General features: G+C 32.9%; 1 protein-coding gene across 1 annotated transcript in view; it reads left to right on the top strand.

Annotated features, from left to right (window-relative positions):
- Nucleotides 1-19,990, top strand: part of LOC126888208 (protein neuralized) — a 73,219-nt gene extending 53,229 nt beyond the window's left edge. The window contains exons 2-4 of the mRNA XM_050656262.1: nucleotides 8,773-8,942; nucleotides 10,701-12,113; nucleotides 15,443-19,990. Coding sequence (XP_050512219.1) covers nucleotides 8,773-8,942; nucleotides 10,701-12,113; nucleotides 15,443-15,688 — 1,829 coding nt within the window. The 3' untranslated portion in view covers nucleotides 15,689-19,990. The remainder of the gene's footprint in view (nucleotides 1-8,772; nucleotides 8,943-10,700; nucleotides 12,114-15,442) is intronic.
- Nucleotides 19,991-21,142: the final 1,152 nt, after the last annotated feature.

Below are 21,142 nucleotides of genomic sequence, written 5' to 3'. Positions count from 1 at the left end.
ACAAAGGAGTTTTGAATATTATATTGCAAAAAACTCTTCGGGATTTCATCAATCGATGTTTAAAGAATATCTACCTACCTTGGCAACATTCAAATTTTCAGTTTTTCACATAGTTTTTGAGCGTTAAAAATGGCCGATTTCGCAATTTTTCAATTTTTAATCGCTTATATGTCAAAAACTATCATTTTTAGAGAAAAATCACTAAAGACCTTTTCTGTTTGGAATGATCCAAAAAACCTAAAAAAACATTGTTCCATGCAAAAAAAATAATTCTAGGAGAAAAACAAAAAAAAAAAACGTTTAAAAAATTTTTGACCACCTTTTGGTCCTGGCAACATGCAAATTTGTTAAAAGGAGTCCTTTTTGAGTAAGATTGTGCAAAAAATCCGAATTAGAATATTTTTCCTAGCGGATGCGCAGTGGCTTTCTGGACTAAGATGTTTAGCAATGATACATTATTTAAATCCATCTGATAATTTAAAAGCAAAGAAATTTTCCATATGTTATGATATACATGATTATACCTTATTATTATTTAGTTACGAATTCACCGGTAGTTGATTGGTTTCACAAAAAATTACCTGAGGGCCAGAGTTACCAATTGACCTGTAATTAGGATGGGGGATTAAAATAGTTACGAATTCACCGGGACCCGAATTGTCCAGCGCCATTCTATTCATTTCTATGTTCTATGAAAAGTTCTATTCATTTTATTACGATTTTTTGTTTTTTAATATTTTTATTTGTTGTTTATTCTGTTTTTGTTTTTTTATTATTTTTTATTTTTTAATATTTTTATTTGTTGTTTGTTTGTTTTTTTTTCTTTTTTATATTTACAATGAATTTATTAACGTGTTTCAGAATGTTTTAAACTATTTTAGTTTTGAAAGTTTTAAATAATAAAAATTTAGCGTAATTGAAATGATCATTTTGCATTTTTTATATTTAAAAATTAAAATCTAAAAAAACTTCAAGAATTTGAAGGGTAGACTCCTATGGATATAATGATTTGAAGGCTAAAACTACATAATAAACACTTCGACTTCTAATTTAAAAGAACAATTTTCTAAAGTTTCTTCTCCACCTATTAGTTACGTAGAAAATATTTGTACACAGTGTATAATTGTTATGTACACTTAATGATAGGTTACTAAATACAAGAAAAAGATAAATGATCCATGAAATATTATCATTTTTCACTCCTTCTTAAACTGGTACCTGAGTTTAGTACACACCTATAATTTTTGAAGATTCTTAAATGTTGCTCCATGATAAACATTTTATGCTTAAGTCATGGACGTACCTAGAATTTTTTACCAAATTTTATAGAATTATGATAATAGTTTACTTTATACTAATTCCTGTAAGTTATTCTATGCTCCTTAATATATTTATTTGCTCTACTCTACTCTAAGCAAATTTTTGTTTTTATTAGTGTCTTCACTTGTTTCTATTGCGTCGAAAGAGGTCTCATGCAGTTTTGCATAATATTCTTACTTTACTATCTGCTTCCATGTATCTGTTGTTTGAAATTACATCTTTTACAGTTAAGTTGAGTTGAGTCAATGGTTTTTTACCCGTGCATCATTAATACCTGGCGAGATAAAACACATACTTTTTATCTAGTATCATTGTCTTCCACGTATGAAACTAAAGACAAACCAGCTACCGCCTGTTATAAAGTAAAGACACATGTTATTTTTATGAACGCTCTAGACTCAGTACATCGAAAACTCAGTACTCAGTACAAGAAAGACACTTGTGGACGTTTTCAGTTTTTAATTACAATTTGTGACGTTTCTGGTTTTTTTTACTTGTGGCTGACAGTTTGTTGGATTTTTTGCTGTTTTTTGTCCTGTTTTTGCATTTATGTTATTTATATTACACAAGCAGTTTTTTCGCAATTAATTTTATATTGGTGTTTGAAATTTTATATTAAGTGTATTTTATTTTGCCACTAATTTACATATAAAGTTAACCTCATTCACACAGTTAAGGAATGGTTTTGTTTAAGTTTCCGCAAAAGTGAATTAATAATATATTTTTTTTATAAATTGTTTATTTATTTATTTATCACTAATGATATTAAAAGAATTTAGCTATGTACTTGAAATGTAGCTGCGCCAAAATTTTAAAGCAAAACTAACATTTTACATTATATTTATTTGATAACGTTAAATTTTATAATAATATAATCCGTGATAGGAGCAGCAGCCACTTTCTGCCACTTGTTGCGTGAAGTAAATTTCCGACTTACTTCGTATGCTTTAAATGATGACGCACGGGTAAAGAACCGTGGACTCAACTGTAGACAGTCGCTGAATTTCTGCTAAGGCTTTTTTAATTTTGCGCAGAACTGTGACCACTGGAGAGGTCAATTCTTAATTAAGTGGGTGAAAGTGAAACACTGCTCGCGTAGACAGGGTCACGACCCTTAAGTAGTAGACCTGACTTTACTTGTGCTTAAAAAGACTGCTCTTTGATCACAGTGTGTTTCTAGTTCTAACGTATAAAGTCGAAACACTGACCCTTACCTCAAAAATAATCAGTAAAATGAAAAGGGCACAGAGAATTAAATGACGCAGCCAAAGAAAAATAACGCTGACATGGAACTTTGCAGGTCATGTTACTAGCGTCAGAGATGGAAACTGGACCAAAGTTATTTTAGAATGGAGACCTAGACACAGATTCTCATCGTAATCGAGGACCTCCTTCAACAAGATGGTCCTACGACATCAAACGCATCCAGCAAAAGAGGATTCAAGGTGCACAAGACCGGAAGCAATGGAATTACTCACGGGAGGCCTATATCCAGCATTGGACCCAAACCGACTTATAATTATGATTAGTTCGCTGCTTATCTTATGAAATGTATACAGCTGTCTCAGAAATGAATTGCTGTTATATTGCAAGAAAATATAGGAGTACTGGTCTCTAGAAGATTTCATTACATATTTGAATTCTATAGATAAAAGAAGCAAGAGCGGATTCAGGACCGATTTTCGGGAGGGGCCATGAACTTTTTTTGGGGAGAGGTACCGGGGGGTCTTCGGGTAATTTAAAAAAATTAGGCTTACAATGATGTGTTTTAAGGCACTTTTCACACACTTTTGAGTTTGAGTTCCATAAAGCCAGTCATAACTTATCGCTATTAAAGTGTTTTTAAAGTCAGTACCGATTCCTACACATTTCTTCGGATCCAGTGCAGTTCTTTCAACAAGTTTAATACTATTTTCCCAAAGTGTAAAAATAGGTGTTGTCTAAGAGTCTTATCCCGTGATGAGATTTTAAACCGTAACAATTCCTCTCATTGCTAGGTTAGGTCCAGCATCTACGCCCAGAAGCAGAAGGCCATCATATCTACTCTACTATTGGTCGTAGTCTTTCTCTATTTTCTTGTATCGGTTTAGACCTCTAGTCTATCTGGTTAATGACTGACTTTTGCGGGTTGCGATAACTTTGTAGAGAATCCAGCCCAACTTGAACGCACTCCTTGTGGTATGATGTTTTTTATGGGTTTGTATGGCTCCGTCTTCGCCCATGAGTTTGACGAAGTATGTTAAAGTTTTCGTGACAAGGCATTGGGCTGTCATCCCTTTATTGTGACCATATTTTTCATTATAAAAATAAAACTTAATGCTTCCCTTTTTAATGTGCGAAATTACCATCCAACTCCTTTGTTCTAAGTGCTGGTGACCAAAGTAACGCTTCATTTTTTTTTATTCTTTGTGTGTACAGAATATGGAAATTGATACGATTTTGATGGCTGCAGAGGTCGTTTTAACAATTGGCACTTTGTAAAATTATCAACATTTTGATGTACAAAACATCCTATGACAGTCTCAAAGCTTCCGTTACTGCTTTTGTTCAATTCTAGTCCAGAAGACATATTTATCCCCTGTTTTGTACATATCTACGTGTTTGAAACTAAAAACATACGAACTGCAAATATTTAAATTTATATTTTTTTAAATACTCGGAGGGGGCCATGGCCCCCATGGCCCCCTTCCTGGATCCGCCCTTGAAAAGAAGCCATTTTAATTCGAGTAGCTGTTAAAAACTCCATGCACGTCTACATTAGCAAAAACTCATGATTACGAAAATAGTATTATTTTTTTATTACATAATAGTCTACACCTGAAACTTCTTGAAAATGAACTGACTGAGGATATCCAGATTCGTCGTGGGTGCGCCAGGGGTGTATTTTATCACCATTGTTATTTAATTTATATAGTGAAGCCATCTCAGAATTAGCGTTGGCCGAAGTCAATGAGGGCCTAATAATAAACGGTGAGCCACTTAATAATATAAGATATGCTGACGATACCGCACTTCTAGCGGGAACACTGGAAGAATTGCAACACCTTGCTCAACAACTAAATATACATTGCAACGATTATGGACTAAAAATAAATTTGAAGAAAACCAAGTTCATGGTATTTACAAAAGCACAAAACAGCAGAGTTAGACTAGTACTGGATAATACAAAAATTGAGCAAATATCTTCGTACAAATACCTTGGAGCATGGATCACAGAAGATACTGATCAGACAAAAGAAATAAGATGCCGCATTGAAATTGCACGATCCATTTTTAACAGAATGAGGAAACTTTTCTGTAATAGCAATATCAATATGACGCTCCGGATAAGAATGCTTCGTTGTTATATTTTCTCCACCCTTTTGTATGGGGTTGAGGCATGGACACTAAAACAATCCAACATTAAAAACCTAGAAGCATTCGAAATGTGGTGTTATAGACGTATTCTGAAAATATCATGGACAGATCGTAAAACAAACGCACAAGTGCTCGAACAACTAGGAAAATAATGCGAAGTTTTAAATTCCATAAAAATCAGGAAGTTGGAATACTTGGGGCACATCATGAGAGGTGAAAAATACGAGCTATTAAGGAATATAATGCAGGGCAAAATCAAAGGCAGAAGAAGCGTAGGAAGACGTAAAATCTCGTGGCTACGCAATCTCCGTGAATGGTTTGGATGCAGCTCAATTGAACTATTCCGGCGCGTAACCAACAAAATTATAATTGCCAGAATGATTTCCAATCTCCGATAGGAGCGGAACTTTAAGAAGAAGAAGAAGTCTACACCTTATCCCTTTGTGTCACTAGGGAGCGTTCAAGTATTACGTAACGCGATTTTTGAAGATTTTTAACCCCCCCTACGTAACGCGCTCTTATGGGAGTTTACCTATTGCGTAACGCAATTTTTGACCCCCCCCCCCCCACCTGCGTTACGTAATACTTGAACGGTCCCCTAGTCACTAATATAGGTATTAATATTATTACACGTATTTACATCTCAGCTCATTCTAGAATGCATATCTATCTATTTATGCATAAAATTATCAACATTAAAATCATTTATGGACCATCAATTTTATACTTTCTTTTCTAGAAACCTACCTGTCAATGTCCTTGATGCATCTTACCGTCAATTAATACATTCTTATTATTCAGAATAGTAAATATCGACGTTAAATTCTTATGAAACGTCCCTGCCTGATATTCAAACATACTTTTTTCTTATAATTACGTAATTAGCTCAAGGATGATTATAAGCACGCTGGAGCTGAATAGAGATAAACACAGAAAGAGATGAAGCTCGTGATTTCTTTGTCTGAAATGTTTCCCACGGCATCATCTGGACCAGTGAGAACGTGAAGAAATTAATCGATACGCTCACCTGAAGAGATCTTTGAAAAAGAATCGTAGATTCTGAATTTAAATGTGTAATTTGCACCATAATAATACTTTCCCGTAATCATTGACTTCTCGAATATCTGAAAAATGTAACTAATGTATGTGAATATCTGTTACTCTTCGTAGAAAATAAATAATTTCTCAGTGTTCCCAACACTGGAGAGTGGGATTGTTGTGCCAGGGCCATAAAATTATAGTAAATTTGAAATAGAATATTATGCAACGAGCATGTAATGACGGTCAATATGATGCGAGTATGACGGATACTCGCGAGTAATGAGCCGCGAAGGGGCGAGTGTCGTATGGAAGACGAGCATCATAATGACAATAATTCAATGCAAGTTATATACATGATTTTTTCTACGATCATTCACAACAAAAAAAAAAGAGTGTGTGTACTTTATACCCACTTTAGTTATACTTCTATTATTATGATTTCAACGCAATAAATATATTTTAAACAGTTTAATTTTTAAAAGTGTAATTTTTATGAACAGTAGCCTCCCCGCAATTGATTTTCCCTTGATGAATCGTAGAAAATCTAAAAAAAACGTTAGATAACTTATATCATACAATTCAAATTTATTTATTTTGTCACAATACATTTTATAGAAAATCTTTGTTTGATTTGTTTATTAAAAATGAATAGATAACGGGAAAGGATAAATAATTATTTCAATTTGTTTAAATATTCAATATTGTTTGTTTATATTATCAACTGTCAAAACGAACGAATCTTACCTGACATTGCTCATTACGCATGTGCCATCTTCGAGTCTGAACGTCCTCCCGCGATCCTATTGGTTAAAAATCTGTATCATAGTGAAGCTTATTTAGGGTAGGGGAGCAAAGTATGCTAAATGTGCAGTCACTCGAGCGTTATGGGGACCTATTGGGTTGTGAAGAGTAGGTCTTAAAACAAAAAAAAATTAAGTAAAGTTTTCCATTTTAGTGGGCGCTTGCCATTTTTTAATTTAATTTTTCACTTCCAACAATCGTTTATTCCGATTACAACGCCATTTATCCATAATTCGAAAAAATGTTTCGATCCAAGATTCGAGGATTTGGCAGATTTGGATTCGAGGAATCCAAATCTGCAATAAAAAACGGGGGCTCTTATTTAAGATTTTAAAGTAACCCTCACCCCACCTCCGTGGGGAGTCGTGTTTGGTGCCATTCGATAGATTTTTCAAAAATATTGAATAAGTGTATTTTACAGTTTTTCGATCTGTTGTTCATTTCGCGAAATATCGCGGGATTCGTATTTAAAATATTAAATGTACCCCCCACCCCTCTCCGTGGGAAGTTGCTTTTGGCATCATTCGATAGATTTTTAAAAAATATTGAGCACATGTTTTTCAGTTTTTCGATCTGTCATTCATTTCGCGAAATATTGGCTTTGTTCTTGTGAAATTTTGGGACACTCTTTTGCATGCACTTAACTTACCTTATCTTAATCTGACAATTTCGAGTTTTTTTAAGGATAGATTTTTGTTCGGGCCCCCTTAACGAACTTCCCTGTGTTTAGAGCCAATATATGGTATAGGTACATCTGCAGGGTACCAGGTTTCTCCCCATATGATAATCTGACGCGCTCGAGTATCTGCAAAAATCCCCGCTTGGGCGCCCCTACCATTATGATACATTTTAGTGACATCATAATTGATATATTAAAGTATGAGAGTAGAAAAAAATTATAGGATATGGAGAAAAAATATTCGTTAAATTCAATTTGATCGCATTAAATAAGGGATAATGGTTATTCATTGTTTTTAATTTCAGTAAACATGATTTCTAATCACATTTATTGCATTTAGCTCTATAAATAGATATTAGTAGGATCTCTAGTTCCATTGTCTAAAGTCAATCGGTCTTCATTTAAGCAAGACAAGAAATTTTTGTGCTGTTTTAGCATTGAGTCAAATGTTGTTTTTGGATGGAGTATTTTCATCATCTGGTGGTTTACTCATATTTTATCAATTAAACATGAGAAATTTTATCAACTATAATTTTATTATCTTTACGTTGAATATTAATACATAATATACAAATTTTCCATATGAGTATCAAATTAAAATGTACTATAATATGTAGGTATATTAATTATTTGAATTTTTATCGTAGACACTAGTTATTTATGATATAAGTGTTAAAAGTACACGTTTAAGGCACGCATGGGAAAGTTTGCAGAATGAGCGAAAGCGAGTTCTGCAATTCACATGAGTGCCTTAAAAATGTACTTTTTAACACGCATATCATACAATATTTTTTCTACAAACGTAATTACAGGACAATATCTACAAAAACTTTACTTGAACTTGACTGACATTCCAATTTTATATTTTTTTGACATTACATCAAAATTACATATTCGGTCAATACGCTCTGCAGTGCCTTAATTTTTTTTAAAGCACTAGTGCCTTAAAGTAGCATTTTTAACGCTCGTATGAAGTGCTAAAATTTGCATTTTTAACACGGTTGTAGAAAAAAGTAATATAAACACAGAATATCAAGTATTTAACTAGTTCATAATATTATCACATCATCACAATCGAGGTTTTAGCATTAGCATATTTTAATTTTATCGGGAGTGCTTTTTGGGATTGAATTATTTTATTAGTTACTATTACTTATTAGTTACTAGTAATTAATACCATCATAAAAATATGGTTTATGATACGAAGGATGTAATGTAAGGAAGGATTATTGTAAAGTCATGATACATAATAAAAGTGAGTGTAATAATCATGTAATAATAATAGGGCATTTCATCGACTCTCGTTTGTTTCGAGCTTCTGTCATATTACGTTGTATAATCTGTGTATAATATTCATATAATGTATGTAAACAGACTGCAACGTATGACAGAGGCTCGAAACAAATGAGAGTCGATGAAAAGCCCTATTATAGATATTTATCTACTACATATAAAATTATAGTATGGTTGTTAACACTTTAATATCTTCGTCTGCGATACAAATCTTGTTTTTATAAATTGTTATTATTTTTATAGTTAATGTATTAAAAACTAAAATATTACTTTTGTTGCAGTTTCCCGTTCCTCATCTAATGGAGGTACAAACAATTTACCTCCTTTGCTGTTCCATAATATCCATGGCGAGAATATTAGGATATCAAGGGATGGAACTGTAGCTAGAAGAGTCGAGAGTTTCTGTAAAGGAATTGCCTTCAGTTCGAGGCCCGTCAAAGTAAACGAAAAGGTAATTATTTAAAGTAATTTATACTTCGTGTTAAATGCTATCATAGGCGTAACTAGTGGGGGGTTTTGGGGGTTGTAACCCCCCCCCATTTGGTTGCACTTTGAGCTCTGTACGCCTAACACCATTACTATTCCATATCCCCAGATACCACCCGGTAGTTGTAACCCCCCCCCTTAGGATCAACCTGGTTACACCTCTGAATGCTATGAACTAATGCAGAGCGCAGATATTGTTAAATTTGTAAAGTCACAAAGACTAATCTGACTTAGTCACTTAGAAAGAATGCCAGATAATCCAGCTGTAAAAGTAATCCAGAGATGGAAGCCCTAAGGAAATAGAACTAGAGGAAGGCCACGTAAAAGATGCATAGGCGATATAGAGGAAGATCTTAAGGCCAGGTAAGACCAGGAAAATCAGGCAGTGGCGAAGGAAAGTATACGACAGGGTAGAATGGAAGAACATTGTTAAGTAGACCAACACTCACAAAGTAGCGCCATTAGAAGAAGAAGAACAAGAAGAAGAAGAAGAAGAAGAAGAAGAAGAAGAGTTGGTATTAAATGATTATTGGATATATAAGTGTTGATTTTATTTACTAATATAAAATGCAATCACCTTGAATAACTGAGGAAAAAACATTAGTGGATAAAAATCATTAGACAAACAGAAATCAAATCAGATTGGTTCTAGGTAATATCGACAGCAAGAACGAATCCAAATCAAAAAAATTGTCCATTTTGCTAGTGATTCAATAATAAAATGTAGTGGCTGATGAATTTCAGTGTGAGAGTTCTAATGAAAACACATCACATAGTTAGCAACAGACAACAGATAAATTTAAAATAGTATATTGTGCAACAAGTGCAGAAAGGTACTAATTTCTCACGAGTTTGAAAAGTTGCGGTACGAGCGCAAGCGAGTGCCGCAATTCAAACGAGTGAGAAATTACCTTTCTGCACGTGTTACACACTATACTTTTTCTACAACCACAGTTTTTTCTAAAAATAAAAATCACAATTTCCAAACGAAGATTTATTATAATAAATTATAAACTTTAAACTGTATTTAATTAATACTAAACAATTTAAATTAATTATACCTAAACAAATTACACAGAAATCAGATAAAATATTAATGCACTGTCTTAACTTGTTTGAATTTAAACTGTTTTAAATAATTATTACAAAATAATGTCACATTTGACGATATATTTATGCAGTCACGGAGTTCCACCAAACCTACTTCATTCGACGTATCTTGTTGAGGTTGCTAAATCCTTATTGGTTAATTGATAATTATAACATGTTTATTAAGAACAAAAATTGTAAAATAAAACAGTTGTAACGTCCATAATTTAATTTCTATTCTACAGTTAAATATAATAATTGTCTTATAGGTTATATATTTGTCTAAACTTTAACCACGTATGTAAACAGAATATGACGTTACTCAGAATGAGGTAGTCAACTGTGCAGAATGGAACTTTCCGGCACAGAAACGTCACTTTTCTGCACATTAATGTCAAATATCTTATGCTGTGAGAAAATATCAAGTTTGCTAACATTAAACTGTGCAGAAAAGTGCATTTTGAATAGTGGTTGTAGAAAAAGATTATTTTAGACAGTTCAATAATTCAGTGTTTTCATTGCTCTCTATTTTTAACGTTTAATTAGTTTTAGTTTCTGTCAATAATATTTGTTTTGTTATTAAACTTTGAACATCTACTTGTTAACGTTTTTTTAATATTTTTTTATTTTTTAGGTTTGCATCAAATTTATGGAGATTTCTAACAATTGGTCTGGAGTCATCAGATTTGGTTTCACCTACAATGATCCCACTAGTCTCAGATATGGTCTACCAAAATATGCTTGTCCCGACCTCACAAACAAACCGGGATACTGGGCCAAGGCTCTTCCTGAACGTTTCTGTAGTCAAGGTACCATCCTTTTCTACTACGTTACTTCTACTGGAGATGTCCACTTTGGAATTAATGGCGAAGAAAAGGGTATATTCTTCAGCAACGTAGAAACTCGTGGTCCTCTTTGGTGTTTAATAGATGTTTACGGAAACTCTACAGCTATAGAATTTGTAGATATTAGGCACCAGTTGAATAATTCTTCGAGATATATTACTTCAAACTGTGATAGTAATAGACAAGACGCAGTTGAAAGAATAACATATCCAATGCAACAAATGTCCATACAACCAAGTGAAGACACAGCACTTCCTTTACTGCGCTACCAACCTGCCCAACTTAATTATCAAGCTATGCCGTTGCATAGAACTAGAGGCAGAAATGTAAAGTTTTTGGCCAATAATAGAAGTGTTGCTTTACGAACGGATACAGAATTTTGCCAAGGTTACGTATTCACCTACAGACCTCTACAGATAGGAGAAAGGATAGTTGTTCAAATTTTAGGTACAGAACCAATATTCCAAGGTTGTTTAAGTTTGGGTTTGACTTCCTGTGATCCAGCCCTACTGTCCCAAGGTGATTTACCTGACGATTCCAATTTTCTTTTGGATAGACCAGAATATTGGGTATTAAGCAGAGATTTTGCTAGGAATCTAAATAAAGGCGATGAAATCAGTTTTTGCATATCCCAAAATGGCGAGGTACAAATTTGTAAAAACCTAGGAGCTCCCTTAGTTGTAATGCATGTTGACCAAACCTTGAGATTATGGGCATTTTTCGATATATATGGTTCCACTCAACGGATCCGGGTATTAAGTAGTTCTGCACCAGTTACACCTACTAGAAATCCTGAGAGAAGGATAATAACTCCAACTAGTGAATCTATGAACAGTATTAATAGCCAATCAGAAATCCGTAGGAATTCAGCTATGCAGAATTCAAATTCTAGGGTGTGCTGCGTTGCTCCTGCAGATATTCAAGTCCAACCTAGCGCCAATGGTGGAGCAGTATTGTCAGTCATTCTACCTCCCGCACACGCGAATATAATTAGCACAGCTGCACCAGTTCCTGTTACACACCACCAGCATCATACCTCACAGAATTCAGTAAACAGTCATCCTAGTCAACAAAATTCATATCCTGGACATTCTAATCATCAACCATCTGTATCACCAAGCACAGTAATGGCCCCTGTTCCAACTGCATCTAATTTGCCAACTGGAACTATGATGTCAACATGCAGCAGTAATTACATCGAAGTAAGTATTAATTATTTTATTTTCAATAATTTGTTCTTCAACATTGAACCAACCAACTACGGTATTCAGTGTCATCTTCGTATTCGATTGAATTGTCCCACTACTCAGCACCAGTAATGCTCTTTTTAGGCATATTTTCATCATTAAGTCATGACCGGAGTGACCTCTACTCGAATCTTTCTGTTCTGCCATGAGCAATTTTAGACCGAATTTGACATACACGAATCATTATTAGATTCTCCAAACACAAGTGTTCCGAGGAATTTCAAGATATTTTTTGCGCTCAGTCAAACGAAAATATTCAATTTCAATTTTTTAATGGTTTATTATGTTTTCAACCCTGATATCTCGAATTCCTCGAATTGAACATACCTTCTAATATTAGTATGGTTCTCTTTTGGCGTAATAAGTCTTCTTCCTCTAATCGTGCTACAACCCTTTGTGAGTCTTGACCTGCTTAACAATGTTTTTCCATTTTGCCCTATGAATACTTCGCCACTGCCTGATGTTCATGATTTTAAGGTCTTTTACGTCGTCTATCCATCTTTTACTGGGCCTTCCTCTTGTTCTATTTCCTGGGGGCTTTCATCTCCGGTTTACTTTTACAGCTCGATTATCTGGCATTCTTTCTAAGTGACCAAGCCAGTTTGGTCTTTGTGACTTTACAAATCTATCAATATCTGGGCTCTGCATCAGTTCATCCAGCTCGTAGTTTATTTTAATTCTCCACGAACCATCCTGAAATGGGTTGGTTCAAATATCTTTCTTAGTATTCTGCGCTCAAATATTCTCAGTTGATTTTCATCAGTGGCTAAGAGGGGTCCACGTTTCACATCCATATGTGACCACTGGTCTAATTACTGTTTTGTAGATTCTAAGCTTAGACACACGATTCAGTAAATTACTTTTCATTAAGTCTTTGTATGCATAACGATCCATGCTTGTAATTCTTAACTGGTGTTGTTGCTGTCATTTATTATATTGAGCCTACGTAGAGAGGAGACGTTAATTTGTCAAATTCGTTCCTTTATTTGTGCATGTGCAAGCAATGTCATATTGAATTTCGTGCCAAAATTTAAATCATGTGCAGTGGACCTATCACGGTTAAGAAAAAAGATTATTCTTTCTTCAACTACTAGATTTCATACTTTCATAGTATTCATAATATCTAAATGTGCTTTTAAACAAATGTTAGGGTAGATTTTAATTAAATTATTTATCTTTTAGATATGTGATAGAAATTGATGAAGCAAGTCTAAAATAATAGGTTAGGTTAAATGATAATATTTTCAAATATAGGTATTGGATATTTTCAAATAAGTAGATACGAATTAAACAGGACCGATGCCAACGGAAAAGACGGTAATTATTTTATCAGATTGGACACTTTACTACACATTTATTTTAGAGTGTAGTGTGCTTAAAGTGTAATTAAAACAATTGATGGATTCGATGGTTACTTGGTGGAAATTCATGTCTAACAATAAACACAAAACTTTTGTTTTCAATCTTCCCACAAGATTTATTTAAAATATTTGTTTATTAAGTTGTTGTTAGTTCTCAAAGCTGGTGTTATTCCTTTCTTTTTATGTGTTTGGCTACATATTTGTTGATATCTTACCTGTGATAGAGCAGAAGATAGGTACTGGGTTTTTTATGTGATAATGGGAAGACTAATTTCAGGGCATTTAATGGAGTTTTTGATTTTAGATTCTGTTAATTGTTTGTTCCTTGTACCCATTGTTTACTGCTACATATTTGTTGCATGATGCACAATTCTATCTTCTATCTCGAAGTTATTTATGACATGGATATTTCTGTCAGTCTATGTAACATACAGTGGGTGATCAAATTATTAGAGCCACCTAGTAAAATTCAATGTTTTAGAGAAAGGGTATCATTGACGTGTATAATATATTAATGCGTTTGTTACCATTTGACTGTCTTGTCGCACTTAATGAATGCAATAAATAATAATATATTTATATATTTATAATAAACTTTGAGAGTTTCCATTGCTCTCTAGTGATATTCTGACAGTCATACTATTTTTTTTTTTGAATTTAGTAAACATTGCATGTTCGTTACACTAGTGGTACCAGAACATCATGGGAAAGGCCAAAGACATCTCATCAAGGAAAATAGCAGAAATAAAAACTTTATTATTCAACACTAATCACTCCAACAGAAACATACCATCCATTTCTAAAGTTTCAAAGGCAACATGGATCGTATAAAGAAAAAATTTACATACCATTATTAAACAAAAGTAAAATTTTCTGAGGTGGCTCTAATAGCCACCCTAATAGTTAGGATGAGATGATGAATTGTGTCAGTATTTTGTATTAGATAAAAAAGTAGCAAGTTGCCCAAAGTATTGTTCTCTTCTTGTCTTTTTCCTCATGCCTATTACGGCGTTGGATAAATGGATGCCAAAAGTCTAATATCTTAAAAGCCTTGTTCTTGATTTACAATGATGATTCGGGAATCTTGCTATTTTTTATCTAGTACAAAATACTGACACATTTCATCATCCCATCATAACACAACATAAATAGGACTTTCAACTCTTCTCATTTGATATGAATTTCCACCAAGTAACCATGGACATGGAATCCATTAATTGTTTAAATTGCACTTTAAGCACACTACACTCTAAAATAAATATGTAGTAAAGTGTCCAATCTGATAAAATAATACCGCCTTTTCCGTTGGCATCGGTCCATTTTAATTCCTATCTACTTATCCAATCTATTTGAAAATATTATGATTTAACCTAACCTATTTTTTATAGTTTAAACTTGCTTCATCTGTTTCTACCACATATTAAAAAGATAAATAATTTAATAAAATCTACCCTAACATTTGTTTAAAAGCACATTTAGATGCTATGAAATCTAGTAGTTGAAGAAATAATAATATTATTTATTATCGTTTTTCTTAGCCGTGATCGGTCCACTGCACATGATACATGATTTAAATTTTAGCACGAAATTCAATATGACATTGCTTGCACATGCGCAAATAGAGGAACGAATTGGACAAATTAACGTTACCTACGTAGAGTGGAAGCATATTCGTGAGTATGGTTGTCTATCTTCAGATTCTCATGTTGATTCGACTTTGTGTACTCCATATATTTTGTTTTACTTTCATTTCTATGTGGACCAAAGGTATCAGCTCCCTTTTCTTGCGGCTTATTATGGCAACATCATCCTCATATGCGCATATTTGCGTAGATCTTGTATCGTATGTTGTGCAGGTGGTCTAATAAGTTATATATAAATATTCAAACTACAAATATATTAAATATACTATTTCTTTTTCAGCCCATCTCGGACTCGAGCACTTATTCGACACCGTTGTCTTGGGTAGAACAAAACGGAGCTCCTTTGGGAGCTGGAGCTGAATGTACCATTTGTTATGAGCACCCCATCGACGCAGTACTTTACATGTGCGGGCACATGTGTATGTGTTACGAATGCGCTTTGCAACAATGGCGTGGTAAAGGGGGTGGCCACTGTCCCCTGTGCAGAGCCGTCATTAGAGATGTTATCCGCACATATAAGTCGTAGAATAAACTTTGTTTAAAGCCGGACTTTAAAATACCTCGAAAGAAGATCAATAAAAATGTACCAGAAGAAAAATAAAAATGTTTTTTTTGGAAAATTTTGAAAAAAGAATTACTTTTTGATATGCATTTACGTATTACGGCTAATTATTTTAAATATAATTGTGCATAATTATTGTTTTTAAGCGTTGTTCTGTTAAATTCTTTTAATATACTTATGAAATAATGGGTCGTAATATTGAAATATTTGCACATTATTTGCTAAATATTAAGAGTCAAAATTTTTATTTTAAATAAAAATACTTCCATAATAATAAACATTTTGATTTTTCTTCGTCAAAGTCTGGTTAAATGACCAAGATTTAGATTGTTACCTGTATAATAGTTTCGGAGAATATCGAATTATTTTTCTTAGACGAGTGTATGTCTGAAGTGACTAGTGCTTCCAAAAAACAGATTATGAACTTACTGCCTAATTTTCGTGTTTGTGAAAAAGACTGAGTATATGTTAACTTAAATATATTTTTGTGTCCAACTATATTTTTTTAACGAGATAAAACTTACAAACTGCTTGGCATATTTCTTACTAGTGTATTGGTGTCATTCAATGAACTTTTATTTTTGTAGCATTTTTATAAAATGAACATTTGTACCTGATTTAGCAAAATCGAGATAATAAAGATAAGAAACTGTTCAAAACAGTAAAATTAGGTTTGTTCCTGTATACTTTGTTAAAACCGATTATATATTTTGAATTTTTTTTTAGTAGTCAATCTAAATCTAGCCTTTATTACATCGCCTTTTTGTTACGACATAAATTTAGTTTATTATTACCATGATTCAGTTAGTTCCATCTGCAAGCAGAACTTAAAATATTATCTCTTCTTGACTGTTTGGTATCAGTTTCTCACTATTCTTCTTAAGTCACCCTGTAGGAGCCCATATTCCTTGTGGAGCTTGTGGCTGTGTTCCATGATTTTCTGGTCCACTACACAACATTCTCGTCATGGACCCTGTCGCATTTTGATATTCTCTAGTTTATAACTTCTTACCAATATGGATTATTATATCACACCAAATATGTTTGCTGATCTTTACCTTTCAATTGAAATCTATGGAAATTGGATTTTCAATATGAGGCTCAGTCCATCAAATGATTCATTGATAGAAGTTATACATATTCATATTTTTCTTTCCTTTAAATGTGGCGCGAAAGGGTTAAGGAAAACGAGTAGTTGAAGGATATATTCTTCTTATTTAACCCATTTCTATCCAACTTTGGACATAGACATTCCCTTAAATCTTTCCAGTTCCGTCTGTCCTTGGCTGCGCTGTTCCAGTTAGTTCCTGCAGCTTTTATAATATTGTCCTTCCATCGCATCTGAAGGATGTATAACTGCTTAAATAGCTAAATTTTGAATTTGTCATGGGCACAGCTTTTTTATTTCCTTTTCTCTTTCTATTTTTTTCTACCACCCTCTATTACACACAGTGATGCATAATAGTTCAAAGGTTAGGTCAATTTAGGTAAGAAACCTTAAGTGTTTTACCGCGAGTCTCGAAAACCTCTCACTAGCAAAATTGGACTAAATATACTAATTGAGGGAGCCAGACGTAAAAGGGTTTAAGTGCAGTTTTGATAGTTATGAGATAATCAGCTTCAAAGTTGTTTGAGTTTTATAAATTCTGGGAGTCATTAAACTAAAATATGTCTAGTGTACAATGTACTAAAAAAAGATAAAAATATAAGGGTATATTATTACTCTTACTATTATATCCTTCCTTTTTTTCAATTAGTAAAAAAATGTACTTGAATCGGTACATGGTGTTAATAAATGTTACTGGTAAAACGGTTCAAGTGCAGATGTTAACTACATATTACTAATCATTTTTGTCCCAGCTGTTATTCACAGTGTAACTACAACTGCCACGTTGCATAATACTTAATTAGTCTTCAAAATTGGTCACAAATCTAATATTTATTTACTTGAAATTAGTCCTGTATTAACATGTGTTTACACATTACAGAATACTAAAAATAGTTTTGTGGTAAAATGGTTCAAGCGCACTTAAACTCGTTTATTACTATTTGTTTTTACAGAATACTAAAAATAGTTTTGTGGTAAAACGGTTCAAGCGCACAGTTAAACCTGTTTACTACCAAAGTAAACTGCAATTGTTTTCAGTGATCTAAATGTAATGGCGTTAGATGGCGACTGTAGGACGAAATATGCTTAAATCGTTTTACCACCAAGTTCTAATACCATTCAAGTATGCGAATCTGTACTTAGAGTAGAATTAAAAAAAAAGTGCACTTAAAACCTTTTACTTCTAACCCCCTCAATTGTTCCACTAGTTAAAGGCTTTTAGTTGACGCATACCTTGATCTTGCAACTGTATTTAGTTTGCTATAGTTTGCTATATAACTCTTTTGTCTAGGCTGGTTTTAAACTTGATGTTCTGTCCTAATGTGCCTATTAATAATTAATAGGCATAATTACTGTATGGTATTAATATCAATATTTTTGTTTGCACATACAACACATTTGGTTACAATTGTGTTCCCTGCCTTAATTTTATGAATTATAATGTACCTAATCAGTGTTCAATATACCCAACAACAAGAATTTGAAAATTGTTTATTGGAACTCATAAATACTAAGGCACTAGACATTCTAAATCGGTCTAACACTGTATAAAGAACAAACATTTGTATATCCTAATCACAACAAATTATAGAAGAAACAATGTAAATTGTTTTAATAGTAATATGTCCTCTTTTTACTTTTATAACTTCCTTTGACATAGAAACACGTTTTAGCATAGAATCAACATGTTTTTACGATTTTTCATCTTGTAACCATATGTATTATATAGCCGTATGTAATAAGTTTTGTTGTTGTTGTGTAATCTATTTTGAAGTCTATCTTTTACAAAAGTCTCCAGATTTTCAATGGGATTAAGATCCGGTGAGTTCCCTGGCCAGTCAAGACATGTTTTTGGCCTTGAATTATTCCATCATGAAATTGGATATATGACATAGATTAGAATCTTGTTGAAAAACAGACTGACCATCGTCATCAACTTACCTTAGTTTATGTTTCCAATCTATATCTTTGCGAGTTCATTACGTCTTCTCTTGGTACAATAGATCCGGTATCTTTCTAAGAAAGACAAACTCGGAACATCTTCAATGAATCTTTAACTGTTTCAATAAAAGTTGTGATTTTTTTTCATCTCCTATAAATCCATAGCGCTAAATATTGCTTAAATTCTTGGCTTTTTTTTTCTAAGGTTCAATTTTATGTTTCCCTCTCGTCCACATTCTCCTCTTTTTTTCAGCTCTATTGTCCTAGAATCTCTTTTTGACAATATGTCACCATAACAATATATCTTTGGTTGATGTTTGTTCACCCATAATAACAAACTCGGAAGTTCATTTGGCAAGTAGGTAATGGCCACCATTGAAAACTAGAGGACCGCAAATAAACCTTTAGAACAGCTTAAGTAAATTGTTGCCAATTGTAAAATTGAAAAAATGTTATTTTTTAACGAAAGTGCAGAATATAGCACTAACACATAGCACTAGCACTAAATAAATTGTTTAAAGTTCCTATAAATTTGTAATTCATTTATTGAGTGACATGTAGATACATATCAATAGGACAGATTGTACAACCTGTCAATGTCAAAATGACCATTTTAATAATGGTGCTTTATTAAGAATGTTATTAAGATAATATTATAAATATCCAAGCAGTTTCGCCGGTTCCAATTACTTTGTTTTCAGACAATTTAACCAAAGAGCAGGATTCTCAACATATTGAGGTATACTGCATTCACGGTGGAAAAATTAGTCATTCTATCGTTTTTCTCCACAAAAATCAGTGGATAGTCAATCTGTGACCACACAGTTTAAACTTATTTATTTATTACGTTGTAAGTCCAAAAAGTATATTAAGAAACCTCCTTTATTCTTTATATTATCGTAAATGTAAAAAAAACAAGATGTATATTTTTTGTTGTAAGGGACAAAGGATGTTATATTATATGACTAAAAAAGTTGTTACTGTTCATGTATATCCTATTGTTTTTTGTGTAAAAAGAAAATTTTTGATTACATTCCTAAACTTAACCTGGCCAGTTGTTGGATAAATGTTGCACCTATTGTGAAAAATATTGGGGTTAAATCTATTGTATATTAGAATTTCTAGTCATTTAAGAATGTACTGATTTAGTTCAACAACTTAGTTCAATTACTATTATAGCCCACAAATAAAGTGTTATCTATTATGAAACTATATAAGTTGTTTTATTTTTTTCTTCCCTTCGTCTTGCTAAAAAGAATCAATTATTTTAACTATTCCATTGATCTATCAGTGGAAACGTTCAATGTAAGTAAATGTTGGAGATCAAATCACACACAACCAGTGGCGTAACAAATTCCGTCGCCCCCCCCCCCCCGAAAAATTACTAAATGCGTCTTGTGTAACACAAACGTACATGCGTTATAGCCATAGATGAGGGGGTGGTTATAGCTCAGTAAATGATCGTGAAATACGGAGATACCGTGTAATTTTCTGTGTCACCACCGAAGTGGTCAAGTTATACTTTTCAAGTTATTTGCGAGTTAAAATATTTATTGTTCAACAATAAAACCACGTTTTCAGGGGGTTTTTCGCAAATAACTCAAAAAGTAAATACTTGAACGAAAAAACTATTTTTAGGAAAAATGTAGCTTACAAAGAAATCGAAAAAATTATGTCTATCAGTCCAGTAAAAGCAAAGTTGTAACTCATGAAAAATTGTTCTTATTCGTCAAATTTCAAATCGAATCGTTCAACGTGAAGTAGTCAAAAAAATGAAGCACTCTTCGGAAAAAACACATTAAAACTGAATGTGTAAAAAAGCTTTATTTTTATTTTTTATAAAAGTTTCTTGCGTCAAAATTGAGCGAGTTGCGCTCAAAATAACGTTAACCCCATTTTTTAGTAAAAATCATTGTGAAAATCTCCCCCTATTTAGCACTCCAAATAAAACTAAACATTACCGCTTTACAAATTACTAACCTTTTTTTGTACGACCTGTAACTTTCACCGGTTCAAAGTGTTTATTTTTGAAAAGGTTCTAGTTGAAAAGGATCGAACGAGTCACTAATCACGAGTGTATGCAAAATTTTGAACAGCCATATCTTAACCAATTTTGGTCTTAAAAAAATAAAATAAAACCATAATATTTATGAAAGCAAAACCTACATTTTTGTACTTTTTGAGATTTTTTGTATCACTAATACTTTTTAAGTTATTTTGAAAAGGGGCATTTTTCCAAAATAAAAAAACTTTTCGTACTGTGTATGTATAAAACCAAATTTTTTCAAGAATAAGAACTTTGAACCGGTCAGACTTACAGATTATATAAACAATACATTTATAAAGTAAATGGTAAAGCAGTAACCATT

Source organism: Diabrotica virgifera, chromosome 7, assembly GCF_917563875.1.
Source record: "Diabrotica virgifera virgifera chromosome 7, PGI_DIABVI_V3a".
In the NCBI taxonomy this organism is placed as follows: domain Eukaryota; kingdom Metazoa; phylum Arthropoda; class Insecta; order Coleoptera; family Chrysomelidae; genus Diabrotica; species Diabrotica virgifera.
The sequence above is the reverse complement of the archived record's forward strand: the minus strand, read 5'-3'. Positions and strand labels throughout refer to the sequence as shown.